Genomic DNA, 15,440 nt, shown 5'->3' on the forward strand with positions numbered 1-15,440 from the left:
CGTCGCTAAAAGCCTCCATCCATCGTCGGCAATTTACCTTGCGTTGGTAAAAGTCATTCAAATAGGATGATTGTGTGGCACTTTTCGCGACACAAATTTGCATGGGCAAAAAATATACTTTTAGTAACAACATATGCGTTGGCAAAAGTAAACTTTTGGCGACACATTTACGTCGGCAAATGTTGCCATTTGCCGACAATTTGTTTGTCGCTAAAGCTTTACTTTTGGCAATGACAAATTGGCATTGGCAAAAAATACACTTCTACCAACACAATATGAGTGGGGAAAAGTAACTTTTAGCGACACATTTACATCGGTAAATGTTGCCATTTGCCAACGATTTGGTTGTCGATAAAGCTTTAGTTTTGGCAACGACAAATTGGCATTGGCAAAAAATACACTTTTACCAACACAATATGAGTGGGCAAAAATAAACTTTTAGCTACACATTTACCGACTAGTTATTTGTCGAGAAAGCTTCACTTTTTAACAACGACAAATTTGCAACGGCAAAAATAATTGAAACTCATTTATAATTTTTTAAAAAATTTACAGATTTACAAGAGGCATCCCTCAGGCACCACTATAACAAACTAATAACATGGATATGAAATCACACAAAATACCCCCTCCATACCCTTCCAGCCAAAACACCAGCAGTTGCCCGAACTTACACCTAATGACAACCCCCATTAATGAAAACCTAATCTATTATAGATTGGACAAAAAGTCATGCACCCTTCCAAACATCAACAACACCAGCAACACCAGCAAACATCCAACAACAACACAGCAGCACCTTATCGTAACAAACACCATCACAGCAGCATCACCACAGCATCTCAGCAACAGCAGCAACATCACAGCAGCACCAGAAGAATAGCAGATCAGCAAACTGATTCAACACAGATCATCACCAGTTCAGAAAACCATTTCAACTTGGCAACCCAAACAAAATCATATAACCAAATCAGAATTGACGCAGCAGTTTACCTCATTTACTAAAACAGTCAGAAAACAAATCAAACAAAACCAGCAACAAAACAACTCAACCAAATCAGAAATCAGGACAAACAGATCGCATCAATCAAAAGCTGCATCAGAGGCAGAGCACACAGAACAGAGCCAATCAGCACCAGATTCAACGCAACACAGCATCATGCCACAAAAGTATCCACCAAACAAGCTGCATCAATTGTTCCAACAGCCCTCAAAACTATACAATTCTTAGTAACTTTTAAGCCATCAGGTTAATAGAAGTTAAGTAAAAATTCAAACTAATTCACTGGCTGTCATGTTTACACTAGGAGAGTGAGTTATATAAAAACACTCAATTCAAGTACACCACGATGGGTTAATTGAAATCGATTTGGTTGTGTGTTTGTGAAACTATTTCAATTTCTGAATTGTACTTCATTTTTCATTCATAATAAATGATGATCTAGTTGAAGCCACCCTTTTTTTTTTTGTTTTTACTAAACTTTTAAAAAAGGTTATAAAAAAAAAATAACTTATAGATTTGGGTAAATCTTATATGTTTTTACTAAACTTATAGATTGAAAACGACATATAGATTTGGGTAAATTTTACTAAACATAAGTTTTCTATTTATTCTATAACTGATATATAGTTATCTGTAGTCAGGAAACAACTCCCACTTCTAAGAGAAAATGGACCAGCATAATCTAGAGATGCAATTTATTGATGAGCAATACAAGTCGTATCCAGACTTCGGCAGCAAATTTTCAACATATCTGAAACAATTATCAAAGCAACAAGCAACTTATTACACTACATCTATAATAGATATACGACAATGGCATTATTACCTCAACTACAAAGAAATAAAAGACCACCAGTAGAATGCCTTTTAGTCAGCACAAACTTTAGGAGAGACAGCAGATGCTGTTCTGCAGTGTAATATATGATACCTAATTGACCATCTGATGCAGCAGACTTGACTCGGAATGACATTTTATTAATATTTTTTTTTCATAAATAAGTTTGTACCATATTGACAGCATTGGTAATGTTCACCCCATATACTTTCTCCCAAGCCTGTGCAAGAACAGGTGTGTCTACTTAGCAAATGGCATGTTAATATTTACATAACCTCAAAGCAAGTAAAAAAGCCACATAATATAACTTTTATATAAAAGAAATTAGTTCATGAGAACAACCTTGATCAATGTGTCATCACCATCATTTCCATGACCATGAGAGGAGCTTGTGAAAGGACAATTGGAAATTAACAAAGTGAGTATCAGGTTGCTCCAAAACATTAATAGCTGCCACTTACAGATTATGGTTGTGAGAAACTGTAAATCATGCAGATACATACCTGCTATTAGATGTTGAAAAGCAACTGCCAGAAGTGGAAGAGGAAATGTACATGATTTGGCCATATCCAAAACAATACCCTTCAAGTTGGACAAAAACCCATCAGGCATAATTGACTCATCCAGCCCTTGATAGAGCGAAATAGAGGAAAATGATTCATGTAACTGACGCCACTTGATTGGGGACACAAGGCTTAGTTTGGTTTGGTTTAGTTTTAGCTTTGCAGTTCACAAAGAGATCTCTATTGAATAAGAGTTCAAAGATTTGAACAAGAATTTGTTTAGATTAGAATGAAAAAGCTGTCCACTTAAGGTCTTTCCAATAAAGTGATTAAGCTGAATAGGATTTTAGTATTTAAGATAACTAGCTTATTTTTTTCTCACATTAGCACTTCTACACTTCAATGCCTAGCCAAATAAGTCTTTTCTATTTTCTACTTCATAAAAACATAAGTTTTCTTAATGTGAACTTATTTCGTACATTACTTTATTTTATCAATAATGAGTTCTTAAAAAAATAAGTGGATAAGAGACCCATTTAAGAATGTGATTCTGAATTGAGGTCTACCTTACAGTATCAATATCTCAAAAATCATTATTGAAAGTCTCAATGTGTCCAAATTCATTGATGAAGAAATGATTACCGAGTGCTGTTAAAGTCTAAAATTTTAGTATGCATTTAGCAGATGGTCCTCAAGTAAATGTCCTAAATGCTAAATCCACCACAAGAAAGGAAGCATAATTTGAATGGAATTATAAAACTGCAGTTAGCATTTAATTCACCCAAAATCCCCATTGAACTTAACTTCAAAGTCAAGAAGAAAAGAAATTACTCATAATACACTTGAACAACACTAAGAAACTTACAACATGAGAAGACTTACCAAATTTTGAACAAAGTATTCAGGAGATGTTTGGTTTGATTATCCCTTAGCAACTGGGGAACATGATTCTTGAAAACCCTGTAAAATTGAATCCAACGGAAGGATGTCTAGTAGCAAGGTAACACAGTATCTGCTTAAGAAAACGCTAGCAAATTCCAGGAATGTCATGAAAAAAAAAAACTAACTACGACATTTACATATACCAACACCAACCACCAAAGCCTTGAATACCTATTGAGTTAGTATAAAAATGCACAGATCTTTGAAAGTAAACAGATGTTCCCATGTATGTGTATACATGTAAGCACATAACAAGAAGGGCTTTCAGTGTTCAATAAATTTTGCAGCTAATTTCTTTAAAGGCATGGGTTCTACAAAATCAGTTCATTGTCAGAAACAGAAAGTGCCAATCAGTGCCATGGTCTCAACTGGTGCCCATGGTGCAAATCAGATTATTAGCAGTCTCATCTATCAAGGTTGTGCCTGATCTAGAATTGGCAATTTCAGATCAGAATGCTTATAAGGAATGCTTCAGGACTAGAAATATTTAAATTTTAAACACACAACATAATCCTCAGTAAAGAATTGTGAACAATAATTTACCATGAATTTCCAGCAGCATTAGAAATAATGTCATAAATTATCCATGGATGAATACCAGCTTGGGCATCAAGAGAAATGGCCTCCACAGAAGAAACAAAATGAATGCCCTCAAGCAGCTCTATTACCATTTTAATTTTGCTGCAATTTAAAAAAGAAAAGTAGACATTAACAATAACATCATCTAATATGATATTAGAACACCTAACATAAATAAACAAAGAAAAAGGGCCATTCCCCTGTGCCAATCCCTGTTAAATTGGGTTAAACACCTAGCACAAACAAATTTACTATCAAGTGGCACAACCAAGACACAATTAAATTATCATTTGAAAAGCATTGTTCAAAGATATGAAATTACTTAAATTTGTATTGGAATATTCAAAAATCATTTAGTTGTAAGTTTATAGTAAATTAGATTTGACTTGGTTTACACAATCACTAGTGTCATATTAGGTCAGGTGTTGTTTTCTGCGCAAAGCCATTAGTTTTTTTTTAACCAAATTTTAATTCCACTTTATGTTTCCAATATTTACATGTTATCAAAGCCATATCACTACTAAGAAGCAGCCTATCAGTTCTTGTATTCCTGTCAAGTAAAAAAAATCTCCTATGGTTTCCTAGTGCTGTCTTGTGAATTTTCTAGTCTCCAATGGTTCAATAGCTACATGTTGAATATTGTTATAATTTAGCAATAAAAAGAGACAAAATGCTATATATTAGCAATGTTGCTCCAATGATGACTTTGCTCCCTCCATTTATTCTCCCATTTCAACTATCATTTCAAAATAACAAGTACATGCTACTTAATCAAACTTTATTAACTTAATTTAGAGTTACATACTGCAAAATAAAATAACATAAGACATAATCATGGAAGAGGAAGAACATAATAATCTGAGTTGCTTGATCATGCCAAAATTTTTGTGCCTGATCATTCATTTAGAGGTATCTCAAGTCAGCTCTTGTGAAATGGATCCTGTGCTCTAACCATGATCACTTAAAATTGAAAGCATTTAGTGATACAAATTGGGTTGGTTTAATCGATGATAGACAAAATGCAAACATATGTGTGTATAAGAAGAGAACATGTGCCTACTTTTGGTGTCTCTCATTAGCCTTTTCCTATATTTCTCTCTCCTCTCTCTCTCTCTCTCTCTCTCTCTCTCTCTCTCTCTCTCTCTTCTTGTCTTCATCTTTTACCCTAAATTTAATTGTCACCAATTTTATATGAAAATTTGTCTCAACAACATAATTCAAATTGTTCTAAAATCTAAACATGACAAAGAAATTGGTAAGATTGTGAAGAAAGCCCACCTTCTAGTACCAAGTGCCCCCTCAAAAACATAAAGTTTCTTACTTATAGCTGTTTGAAAAACACAATAGTTTGTCTTAGAGATGAAATAGAAAATTTAAAAGTAGTGATCAAAAAACTGAATCCTCATGCTAGTGTTGCAGAGTAGTGACATAAGTAGATTGTACCAGAGAGAATAGGGCGTGCCCTTGTAATGGCATCCAATTGTCCTGATGAAATAATCTGCGTATTATAGAAATATCAGCGTCAGCCAGTTATAAAATAGCAAAACAAAAGCAAAATGATCCTCTACTTATGTGAGGAAGAAATAGGATATGAGATATATAATCTTACCATTATTTTGCCATTCAAAACCTCTGGTATTCCCTTAGAGACATATATATCAACTACAAAAACATGTAATATGATTAGCAGGCGAAATGACCATCAGTACTTTACTGAGCTCAAAAGAAAAGACATTTCTCAGGACCACTTTTCTAGTAAGATATAATACCCACTACACTGCACTCCAGAGTTGTTAACCATGACAATAGAGAAGAATCTGAAAAATGTAGACATCCAATCCAAGCAGCAAGCATATCTCATCACACTGTGACTGAACAACTAGCATATACACGAGAATGAGATGCTTAGCAAGGCAAGAAACAGCTTTTTATATCAGTTTCTAGACTTACCAAAAAGAGAGGATATGAAGCAAGCAACAAGCGGGGAAGTGCTGAAGTGAAGTACCAATAAAATGGGATGTGTCTAGAGACTAAATATTGAGGAACAAATAAAATATGAATTTCACAAGATACTCTAGTCATGTCAAGGGTGTATTTTGACGAGAGTTTTGACGAATTTATGACATAAAAAGTATAATAGAGTAGCACAAACAGACCACTACCTGAGCATAGCTGAGCAGCCAAGAATTAAAACACCCAAAAAACAGTAGCAAACTTACCAACAACATAGCACACCAGAGACCATCACAGCAGCAACCATGCTCAGACCATCCTCAGCCATTGACACAGATTCCAGTGAACACTGCTTCCATATAAAGAATACATCTAATTAAACATACTGACATATGCATAGCTCAGCTCCCATTCCTAATGCAATATTGAACTTGCTGCCATGTCATGATCCTTGCTCCATTTAGCAGCAACTAAAAGTGATAACTCAGAGCCTACCCAGCAACAGGGCAGCCTTCTTATAAGCCCAGAGAACTCGAGGCCAATCCACAGCAATAGACAACAATATCACCAACCTCAAGGCCACACTCCAAAACAGCATGTCAATTTAGTATCAGTTAGGTAAAACAACATGTAAATCCAAATCTGTTAGAAGAAAAATTCCAATAAATATTAGAAAATATAAAGTAATTAGTTTGTAGGTAATAACATTTCTATGAGGGAGAAAAAAGAAAAATTTTAGACTTAAATTCATATACAACAAATTAGATATTAGCATATTCCTATCGATGTGTATTTTTAACAGAAGCCACTGAAGTCAAGGAGCATTTAACCAAAAAATAACATGATATGCAAAACTTTTGCACTTGCTTTCACTTTTTCTCCTTCCCCCCCCCCCCAAGGTTAGGCTCCAAACCTTCAACCCAATGCTTTTTGAAAAGGCAGAAGGATAACAATTTTTCATTTACAAAATTCAAGAATAGGAACATTGTTACAGTTGAAAGTCAATCATGTCACATAACAAACAGAGGCATGGTTTCAAAAAATTAAGCCTTAACATGCCTAAGAAAGTTAATCAAAACTAACAAGTAAATGACAACAACATACTGACAGTCTAGCAAGCGCAATGATTTCAGCTTATGGATGACATATAAGTGGTAATTTGGCTTCTTTGTGATATTATTATCAAGAAGACTAAGAAACTGCAGCTTAGGTAGTGATGCAAGAGGATCAATCTCAACCAAATTCGTTAGTTGATTGTTAGTGAGAACCAAAGTATGCAACTTGGGCAAGAACTCTGCAAATCCACAAAACATAACATATTTGAATGATTGTAATTGCATAAGCATGTCACCTGCTTTGAGTGTATGAGAATTTTGTCAAACTCCCTCTTCTCAGCAAACGCAGTAACAACTTTTGGAGTCACTCTTGCTTTAATGTAAATTTTCAGTGCAAGGTCATTATCCACTGTCTGCAATAGAAACAAGATTCATTACATCAGAAATTCCAATAGAACAGATCTGATAAATAATATAGAACAAGCAACTTTGGGAAATTATTTTCATTCAGGTAAATTTTTGTAAGTATAGTTTAAACAATGAGTAAATTTGAAACAGAGAGATTAAAAATAAAGGATTACAGAAAAGTTTTGTATAAGAACTATAGCACAATAAACACCATGAAAAGTTCAATCCTCCAAATCAAACCTTCACAAGATCTCCAAGCTCCTCGCTACATTCAAGTTTGTCCTCTGCCAACCAATTCTCCAAAAGATTCTTTTTGTTCTGATTTACAACAAGACGAGATAGTTCCAATGACTCAAAAGCATTGAGCTTTCCCCTAGTTAAAAGAGTTCCAAAGTACTGCAGCAAAGGAGGTGTTTGCCCAGCTTGCACTGGAACACTCTGCAAAGCATAAAGAGTAAATGAGGGCCTTGACATTTACACCTTCTGAAGACAAATGGTTAGGGCTGATATCATGTTAACATATGAACCAACCACAATCTAGTCTAAAAGTAAGAATATACTAGTCGTTACCTTCCCTTCAACATGCATGTCCGACAGGTGCAACTTCACCCACATTCCGCAAACCATTCACTTCCTTAGTTGTATACACAGGACACCACACCACATGTTGCAGAAGTTTCACATATCACAACTGTTGATTCAACAAGTTCTTCATCAGATGGATTGGCAGTATGCATGCCTCACAGCAACATTGCAGCAGCCGCAACAAGCATCAGCCACCACGGCAGCAGCAGCAGCAGCAGCAGCCAGCAGAATTAAAGATGAAGCCATTTTTTCTTTCTTTTGGGAACAAAAAAAGAATTTGAAAACAAGTTACTGCAAATGAATATAAAAAATGCAAGATAAAATAAGACACATTGACACCCAATACTTTTTTCTTGATGATTAAAATATTGTCAGCCTTACCATCTAAAACAAATTCAATCTTAGCTTCTCATGACCTATTATTACTTAGCAATTCATACTACACCTAAATCCTAATTGATCCACTTCCTGAACGTGTATTTCTAAGTAACCTGTATTTTTCTGTAAAACATTCCAAAAAAACCTTTACATAACATTGCGTAAAAACTAAACTGAACATATCATAACAATTACTAATGTAACCAAATTAATATCAAATGCATTTCAATATCCCAAATTTTATTCAAATATCCAACTATACTAAACATAAGAATCCTAAAATGCGTCTAACTATATCCAACAATCCCAAACATAATAATTCCAAAAAGTATATAAACATTCAACAGAAAAACCTATAAAACGAAACAAAGAAAAATTAAATGAATGCCAACGTGCAAAACGATATATATCACTACTGAACCACGAACATCCATCACCAACCTGTGAACAAAGGATAAAAACATGAGTATTTTATTAATGCATTAACTTCAACAATAATATACAAATATAGTTAAAATTAATCAAAAAATTGTTGTGAAGCTATTGTTTTATCAAGCTATTGTATACAAAGGTTGTAATACTAGGATTGTAATACAAAGTTTATATAATTTTATATTGTTGACACATGTTAGGATTGGTTAAATAAAGTAAATGAATTTAATGAGGTGTCAAATTTACCTCTATTTCAACCGAGAGAAGTTTCATCCTCCCTTACACCCGATGCATCCCCCCCGACATTGTTGCTTGGAACTAACCCCGGAATGTTTGCTAGATCTATCCCATTTTTTGCTGCCAACATTTGAATGATAGTTTGCATTGTACTCATGTTTTGAGCCTGGTCAACTAACTGCTTTCCTTGGTCAGCTAATTGTTGTCGCTGGTCAACTAACTGCTGTTGAAGAACAATCACCTCGGAGTTAGGAGCCTCAAAATGTGTAAAAGATGAAGTACTGTCCTTGCGGATCCCGTATCCCTTCAAGAAGACCGACCTCTTCCCAAGTACTTCTCTGGAAATCTGCTCCTCAGACAATGGATGTGTGACACTAGGTTGAGATTGCTCAGCGATCTTTGAAACCATAGTGGCCTATGAATGAAACATAAATAAGCTTAAAACATAATATCAAAATGCAAACATTTATTATTGAAATTGAAATAGTTATGGTTACATGATGTTCCTCAGCTGTGTTATTTATCCACACTCCCCCATGCCGGTGACGTTTGTGGGTGTCCTCGAATAGTTTCGTAATAGTCGGTTTGCTTCCTTGTACCTTTCATTTCATTAGATTTTCTAGTCAATCAAAAAATTCTATATTTATAATTTAGTATGTTCAAATTTGTAAATCTACACTTACAATGATAGATGCTCGTGATGCAAATGATCTCGAGCTGCTCGTATGATTATACTTCACACAACCTCTCGCTTTCATCGCATTCTCTGACTTTACCTACAAATTAAAAAAAAAATTTGGTATTAATATACAGGAGGATGTTACTTTAGTAAATATTTTTATAAATACCTTCCAATCATCAGTTTCCCACAAATTGTCAATCATCCATTCCCAATCATCCTTTGTACAAGGATATAGTATCTGACTTTTGAGGTCAGATACATTGTCTTTTTTAAGGGATTTGTAGAGTGTGTGTAATCTACTTTTCCATTCACTGTACAAAGTTTGGCACTTTTGATCAATAATACATCTCACATCCACATCATTATTGTAGTCCCCAAAGTCAAAAGTTTGCTGCAATTGGAAATAATAAAATTCAATATATTTTATATATCATTCCGATTAACATAAATAACATGTTAAATATATAACACATATATTTCAAATTACCCCAACTCTTGTAACAATGGACTCTCTTAACCCAAAGGCAATTTCTAGCCATCCATCATTTCGAACTGGGGCATGAACTCGAATTTGTTGACCAAGAGCAGCTGCTAGCGGTGTGGCGTAATCCCCTTCTATTGCTTTGGTCAAACGGTTAAGTGTAACGGGTATTCGATCACCACCTTCCTTTCTAATCTTCTCCACATTCTTTCCTTGGGTCGATCCTCGTACACGTTTCTTGCCCAAAACTGGAATTGATGCTACTATGACCAAAATTTTATTCAATTTAGTCGACATAAAACATGAATGCACTAAATAAATATTGAGATAAGAAATTATCATTTCATTTAAGTGGTCATTTATTTCTCACCTCCACTGTTAGTCACAGTACATGGACTTGAAAGGTGGTTAGGTTGAGTGGCGGAGGTAGGGAGCTGATCGGGTCTAGTATGTAAGGCGGGAAGATGGATAGGTTGGGTCGAGACCTCAGGTGTGCTCTCTGAATGATTAACTTGTGCAGCTACAGGTCGTCTCGGAAGAGTAAGTGTATCTTCATCAACAGTACTTCTCTTTTCCCTAGGTGTTTGTGAAGCTATTAGGCGAGCTGCACACCTATTTGTTTTCCTACCAGGACCCATATGAATATCCTGACATAATATAAAAAAGAATTGTTAGTACATTTTCAATAATTTAAGGTTGCTTAATAAAAAATAAATTTGAAATAACTAAACATACCACAAGTAACAAGTGAAAAAAATAGAGAAATTACTTTTTAAACACACATTTATTACCTCAATCACTTGAGAATCAAAAGGCTCGCCATTATCACTTGAAGAACTCAGTCCTTCATCATCATCAAGTGGTTGATAGTCCTCGTCATTATCAGTTTCACCCACCTTTCTCTTTCCCATCCTACAACTTTCACTATTGTCCTTTTCAATAGAACCAAACATTGAATTCTTGAGCGACTTTATCCCTAGAGCATCAAATTTGATTTTATTTTTCTGGATTGTTTTTTTCCTATCCTTCTCATATTTTGTCATCTTCTAGACTAAGCCGCCGGGCTTAAGAAATGATTTACCGTTTTTGGACATCTTTGTAACTGTACATATGGCATATAATTAAATGAAATGAAATAGAGAAACAATGCTATGAAATTTGAAAAACAATGCCATGCAATGTAAACCAAGCAATTTATTATTAAATTATAACACTTGTCCATATAATTAAAAATTAAACACTACATATCATAATCTATATCAAGATCTATATCAAACACTACATATCATAATCTATATCAAGATCTATATCAGGATCTACATCAACATCAGGTTGTCTATGCAGTTCATCATCTTCATCATCATTATACTCTATGATTGTGTCGTCCTCGTCATCATTGTGAACTAAATTCTCTGCCATTAGTTAATCATTGAAATGATCTCAGGATCTATATCACCCCTGCTGTATTGAACATCATTATCTTGGATCACTACCCCAACACCATCAGTGGTTTCTTCCTGTTGAAAAGCATCATTAGAGACATCATCCCGCTCTGGTATATCCCATACTCCCCGATGCTTAACACGTTCAACGACTCTCCAATTTTTGTCTTTGCTGGTATCATTGACGTAGAATACTTGTCTTACCTGACTAGGTAGAACAAATTGGTCATCTTTATACCAAAGTCTTGTAACATCAATACTTGTGACATGTTCATCGGAGTATATTCTATTCTTGTGACCGGTGTCATACCATTCACATTGGAACAAAACCACTGTACCCCCATGCAAGTATTTCAATTCCCATATTTTGCACAAATAGCCGTAAAAATTAATTTGGTTCCCATTATGGTCCCCTTCTACGACCAACCGACTATTTTGGCAGGTACGACGATTTTCACGGTTTCTAGTATGGAATCGAATTCCATTGTAGATGCACCCAGAATAAAAGTCAATTACCGATCTAGGACCATTTGCTAATGACCACAATTCGTCAGTTGCTTTAGGTGACCCTTTCATTCGCAAATCATCCATCTACATAAAACACCATATGACAAGTGTACTAAGTTAATGTGAATTGAAAGTTTCAACAATTGTATTCAGTTATTTTCTTTAGTATATCTTACACGATTTTTGAACCATTTTGGAAATTCTTCTCGTTGTACCCGAGTTATGTCACGTCCTTGTAGATTATGTAAAATATTCTTCTGCTCCCTACCCAAGGAAATGTGATATACGTAATTAACTTTGAGAGTTCGAAACAAAATGGAACGATTATGCATAAACGTAATTAAACTTAAATACATACTCAATATATGGCTCCACCTCAGAGCTATTGTACAACACAAACCAGTGAGCCATTTCTCATTCATTTTGTGAAGGGTCAAGAGCCCTTGTGATAGGTGAGAATAGACGAGCATTTTGGGTAAAGACCTCCATCCCGGGACCACGTTCACCACCATCATCATTTCGTTCAGGTTTATCAATCCCTTTTAAGTACATTGAACAAAAAGTAAGACACTCTTTCACAATGTAAGCCTCAGCGATAGAACCTTCTGGACATGCTCTATTACTGACATACCCTTTCAAAGTCCCGAGAAACCTTCAACAAAAATGGACAATGAAAATTATGCTTCTTGATGCAAGAAAATTACTTCTTAAACATTAGTCTTTTATGGGTGGATTTTTGTACAATAGTTTAGTTATAACAAATTAATAAATAGCCATATGTTCATAATGATTACCTTTCGATCGGGTACATCCATCGATATTGCACCGGTCCAGCAAACATGGCCTCACGGGGCAAGTGAACAGCCAAATGGACCATCACATCAAAGAAAGCTAGAGGAAAAATTTTCTCCAACTTGCAAAGTATGAGCACAATTCGTTCTTCCATTTTTTCCAAATCATTCTGCCTTAATGTTTTTGAGCACAGTTCTTGGAAGAAGTTGCCCAACTCAAATAGTGTTGTACAGATCTCCTTGTTCACAAAACCATGCATGCCAATTGGTAGAAGTCGCTGAAGCAGGACATGACAATCATGGCTTTTCATGCCTGATAATCTTCCATTTTTAGAAGTCACACATCTTGAGATGTTTGCTGCATAGCCATCTGGATAACTAATTGACTTCAAGAATTCACAAAAACCATCTATTTGTCGAGAATCCAATGTGTAGGCTGCCCGAGGCTTTACAACGGATCCGTTATCTTTCCTCTGTAGATGCAATTCTTGCCTTATGCCCATTTCTTGCAAATCATCACGTGCTTTGTACGTGTCCTTGTTTTTCCCATCTATGGCCAACATCGTTCCGTAAAAGTTTTCACAAATATTCTTCTCAATGTGCATGACATCAAGATTGTGTCGGAGGTTTAATTTCTTCCAATACGGTAGCTCCCACATTATGCTTTTCTTTGTCCAATTCAATTCTTCAGACTCTCGTGGTCTTTTCTTGTTGGTAGGATCCTTTCCAAACTTGACTTCCAGCAATTGATCCAATTGAGCCATTACTTTTTCTACCAGTAAATCCAAGGATTTCTTTCTAAGCTCAGTTAAACCATCAAACTTCTTGTCTTTCCTCCAAAGGTGGTTATCAGGCAAGTAAGCGATGACCCACCCACCCAATCTTACCGATCAACCCGCGTGACAATGGATTATCATTACAAGGAGGGCAAGACAAATAACCTTTAGTTCTCCATCCAGATAAGTCACCATACGCAGGGAAGTCATTTATGGTCCATATTACAGCTGCATGCATCCGGAAGGTCTGTTCAGTGGAGGCATCGTAAGTCATCACGCCATTCTCCCATAACTCCTTCAACTCATCAATCAATGGCCTTAGGTAGACATCAATATCAGTCCCTGGTTGATTACGTCCAGGAATAAGTAAGGACATCATGAAAAATGGGGCCTTCATACATCTCCAAGGTGGGAGGTTATAGGGCATGAGTATGACAGGCCACATGCTATAGGAAGTGCTCATGTTCCCAAAAGGGTTGAACCCATCGGTGGCTAGGCCCAACCTAACATTGCGAGTCTCCTGGGCAAACTCTGGATAATGCAAATCAAATTCCTTCCACTCTTTATAATCAGCCGGATGTCTCTCTACACCATCATCCACACGCTTATCACTATGCCATCTCATGTCTTTTGCCGTCTTCCTAGACATGTACAATCTTCTCAACCTAGGTGTCAATGGAAAGTAACGCAATATCTTGTGAGGGATCTTCTTACCCTTGCTATCATTTACTCTGTACCTAGATGCTTGACATGTGGGACATTTTTCCAAGTGAGCATTCTCCTTCCAGAATAGTACACAATCATGTTTACATGCATCGATGAGCTCGTACCCCAAGCCCAAGTCACGTAGCAACTTCTTGCACTCGTAAATTGACCCTGGCACCACGTGGCCTTCTGGTAGGAATCACCTTTGTATCTCCAAAACCTTGTCAAAAGACTTATTGCTCCATCTATTTTCTACCTTCACTGTAGCATCTGAATAACGAATGATAACAAAGTATCTAAGTTTTTACAACCTGGGTACAAGCAACATTGGGAAGCATCTAACAATTTATCAAAATGTCGTACATCCTCTCTTTCTAGAGTATCACCCTCCATAAAATTCCCCCTCTGATAGTCCTTTATCAATTCATCATATTCATCTTCATCCTCATCATTCTCACCATTGCTTTCATCAAGGTTATTGTGTTCTGGAAGTTCACCGTGTTCTAACCAAGTGGTGTATGATACTATCATCCCACTTATGAGCAAATGAGCCTTCACACTATCATACTCCTGCTTATAAAAGTTACAACAATTGATGCATGGGCACTTAATCTCTCTAGCCTCACCCAAATGAACCTTTGCAAATTCAATAAATGAGTTCACCCCATCTACATATGGCTGACTGAATCTATCAGAAATTAACATCCAACTCCTGTCCATGTCTGATCATAAGATAGTAGTTAATATCAATAGGACACAACCTTTTTTTTTTATTTTTTATTTTTTATTTATTTATTCTTTAAACATGAAGACAAAGTAGTTAATATAAGTGTAGAGTGACACATCATCGTCAATAAAGGTGCATCTACCTATAGGCTTTTTTAATTTTGTATCAAGGTTTCGACCAACAAATCCTTTAAAGTTCTATTATATCTGCATATATTATGTATTAAGTTAAGTGTTTTTTACATTTATCAACAAAAAAACAAGAAAATATATATATTTTTAATGTCTGTTAAATGGTAAAAGGCAGCTAGCATGGCAATGTACCATTCCAATTCATTCCAATATCTTTCTTAAAGGACATTACCTAATGGGCTCCTACAAATTAAGGGCATATGGAAGGAGTAAGGGTGGCTACAGGCC

General features: G+C 35.7%; 4 protein-coding genes across 5 annotated transcripts; all 4 read right to left on the reverse strand.

The window, feature by feature from the left end:
* Positions 1 to 506: 506 nt before the first annotated feature.
* On the reverse strand, positions 507 to 7,742 carry LOC114264338 (uncharacterized). 2 transcript variants are annotated; one of them, XM_082888784.1, is made up of 11 exons: positions 7,519 to 7,742; positions 6,082 to 7,283; positions 5,472 to 5,741; positions 5,306 to 5,360; positions 5,141 to 5,189; positions 3,827 to 3,964; positions 3,224 to 3,301; positions 2,342 to 2,420; positions 2,181 to 2,226; positions 994 to 2,058; positions 507 to 895 (listed from the first exon to the last, which is right to left on the reverse strand). In XM_082888784.1, exons 3-8 carry the CDS (start codon positions 5,472 to 5,474, stop codon positions 2,348 to 2,350), a joined length of 396 nt encoding a protein of 131 aa, XP_082744910.1. In that variant the 5' UTR covers positions 5,475 to 5,741; positions 6,082 to 7,283; positions 7,519 to 7,742; the 3' UTR covers positions 507 to 895; positions 994 to 2,058; positions 2,181 to 2,226; positions 2,342 to 2,347. The 2 variants fall into 2 exon arrangements, with proteins under 2 accessions (XP_082744910.1, XP_082744913.1); XM_082888787.1 differs by lacking the exon at positions 994 to 2,058.
* Positions 6,389 to 8,109, reverse strand: LOC145789180 (clathrin heavy chain 1-like). Its single transcript, XM_082917083.1, has 4 exons — positions 8,023 to 8,109; positions 7,519 to 7,716; positions 7,167 to 7,283; positions 6,389 to 6,457 (listed from the first exon to the last, which is right to left on the reverse strand). Exons 1-4 carry the CDS (start codon positions 8,107 to 8,109, stop codon positions 6,389 to 6,391), a joined length of 471 nt encoding a protein of 156 aa, XP_082773209.1.
* Positions 8,110 to 11,491: 3,382 nt separating this feature from the next.
* Positions 11,492 to 13,577, reverse strand: LOC145820661 (uncharacterized). Its single transcript, XM_082917085.1, has 3 exons — positions 12,817 to 13,577; positions 12,506 to 12,674; positions 11,492 to 12,106 (listed from the first exon to the last, which is right to left on the reverse strand). The coding sequence occupies exons 1-3, from the start codon at positions 13,575 to 13,577 to the stop codon at positions 11,492 to 11,494; spliced, it is 1,545 nt and encodes a 514-aa protein (XP_082773211.1).
* An 85-nt stretch (positions 13,578 to 13,662) lies between these two features.
* LOC145820664 (uncharacterized) lies at positions 13,663 to 15,014 on the reverse strand. Its single transcript, XM_082917093.1, has 3 exons — positions 14,606 to 15,014; positions 14,498 to 14,564; positions 13,663 to 14,326 (listed from the first exon to the last, which is right to left on the reverse strand). The coding sequence occupies exons 1-3, from the start codon at positions 15,012 to 15,014 to the stop codon at positions 13,663 to 13,665; spliced, it is 1,140 nt and encodes a 379-aa protein (XP_082773219.1).
* Between the last annotated feature and the right edge of the window lie 426 nt (positions 15,015 to 15,440).

Source organism: Camellia sinensis, chromosome 1, assembly GCF_055761805.1.
Source record: "Camellia sinensis isolate YWXY chromosome 1, ASM5576180v1, whole genome shotgun sequence".
Lineage (NCBI taxonomy): Eukaryota > Viridiplantae > Streptophyta > Magnoliopsida > Ericales > Theaceae > Camellia > Camellia sinensis.

Excerpts from the sequence above, each read along its gene's own strand:
- LOC145820664 (XM_082917093.1), bottom strand. The coding sequence starts at position 15,014 with ATGGACAGGAGTTGGATGTTAATTTCTGATAGATTCAGTCAGCCATAT. Across the intron at positions 14,565-14,605 it reads CCAATGTTGCTTGTACCCAG|ATGCTACAGTGAAGGTAGAA; the intron begins GTTGTAAAAACT and ends TTCGTTATTCAG. Across the intron at positions 14,327-14,497 it reads AAGGTTTTGGAGATACAAAG|GTACAGAGTAAATGATAGCA; the intron begins GTGATTCCTACC and ends TCAAGCATCTAG.
- LOC114264338 (XM_082888787.1), bottom strand. Across the intron at positions 3,965-5,140 it reads GGGGCACTTGGTACTAGAAG|CAAAATTAAAATGGTAATAG; the intron begins GTGGGCTTTCTT and ends TTTAAATTGCAG. Across the intron at positions 3,302-3,826 it reads AATGCTGCTGGAAATTCATG|GGTTTTCAAGAATCATGTTC; the intron begins GTAAATTATTGT and ends TCAATTTTACAG.
- LOC145820661 (XM_082917085.1), bottom strand. The coding sequence starts at position 13,577 with ATGGCTCAATTGGATCAATTGCTGGAAGTCAAGTTTGGAAAGGATCCT. Across the intron at positions 12,675-12,816 it reads TGGATGTACCCGATCGAAAG|GTTTCTCGGGACTTTGAAAG; the intron begins GTAATCATTATG and ends TTTTTGTTGAAG. Across the intron at positions 12,107-12,505 it reads AACGTGGTCCCGGGATGGAG|ATGGATGATTTGCGAATGAA; the intron begins GTCTTTACCCAA and ends TGTTTTATGTAG.
- LOC145789180 (XM_082917083.1), bottom strand. The coding sequence starts at position 8,109 with ATGGCTTCATCTTTAATTCTGCTGGCTGCTGCTGCTGCTGCTGCTGCC. Across the intron at positions 7,284-7,518 it reads AGCTTGGAGATCTTGTGAAG|ACAGTGGATAATGACCTTGC; the intron begins GTTTGATTTGGA and ends TTTCTATTGCAG. Across the intron at positions 6,458-7,166 it reads TTCTCATACACTCAAAGCAG|ATTTGGATTTACATGTTGTT; the intron begins GTGACATGCTTA and ends TTCTTCTAACAG.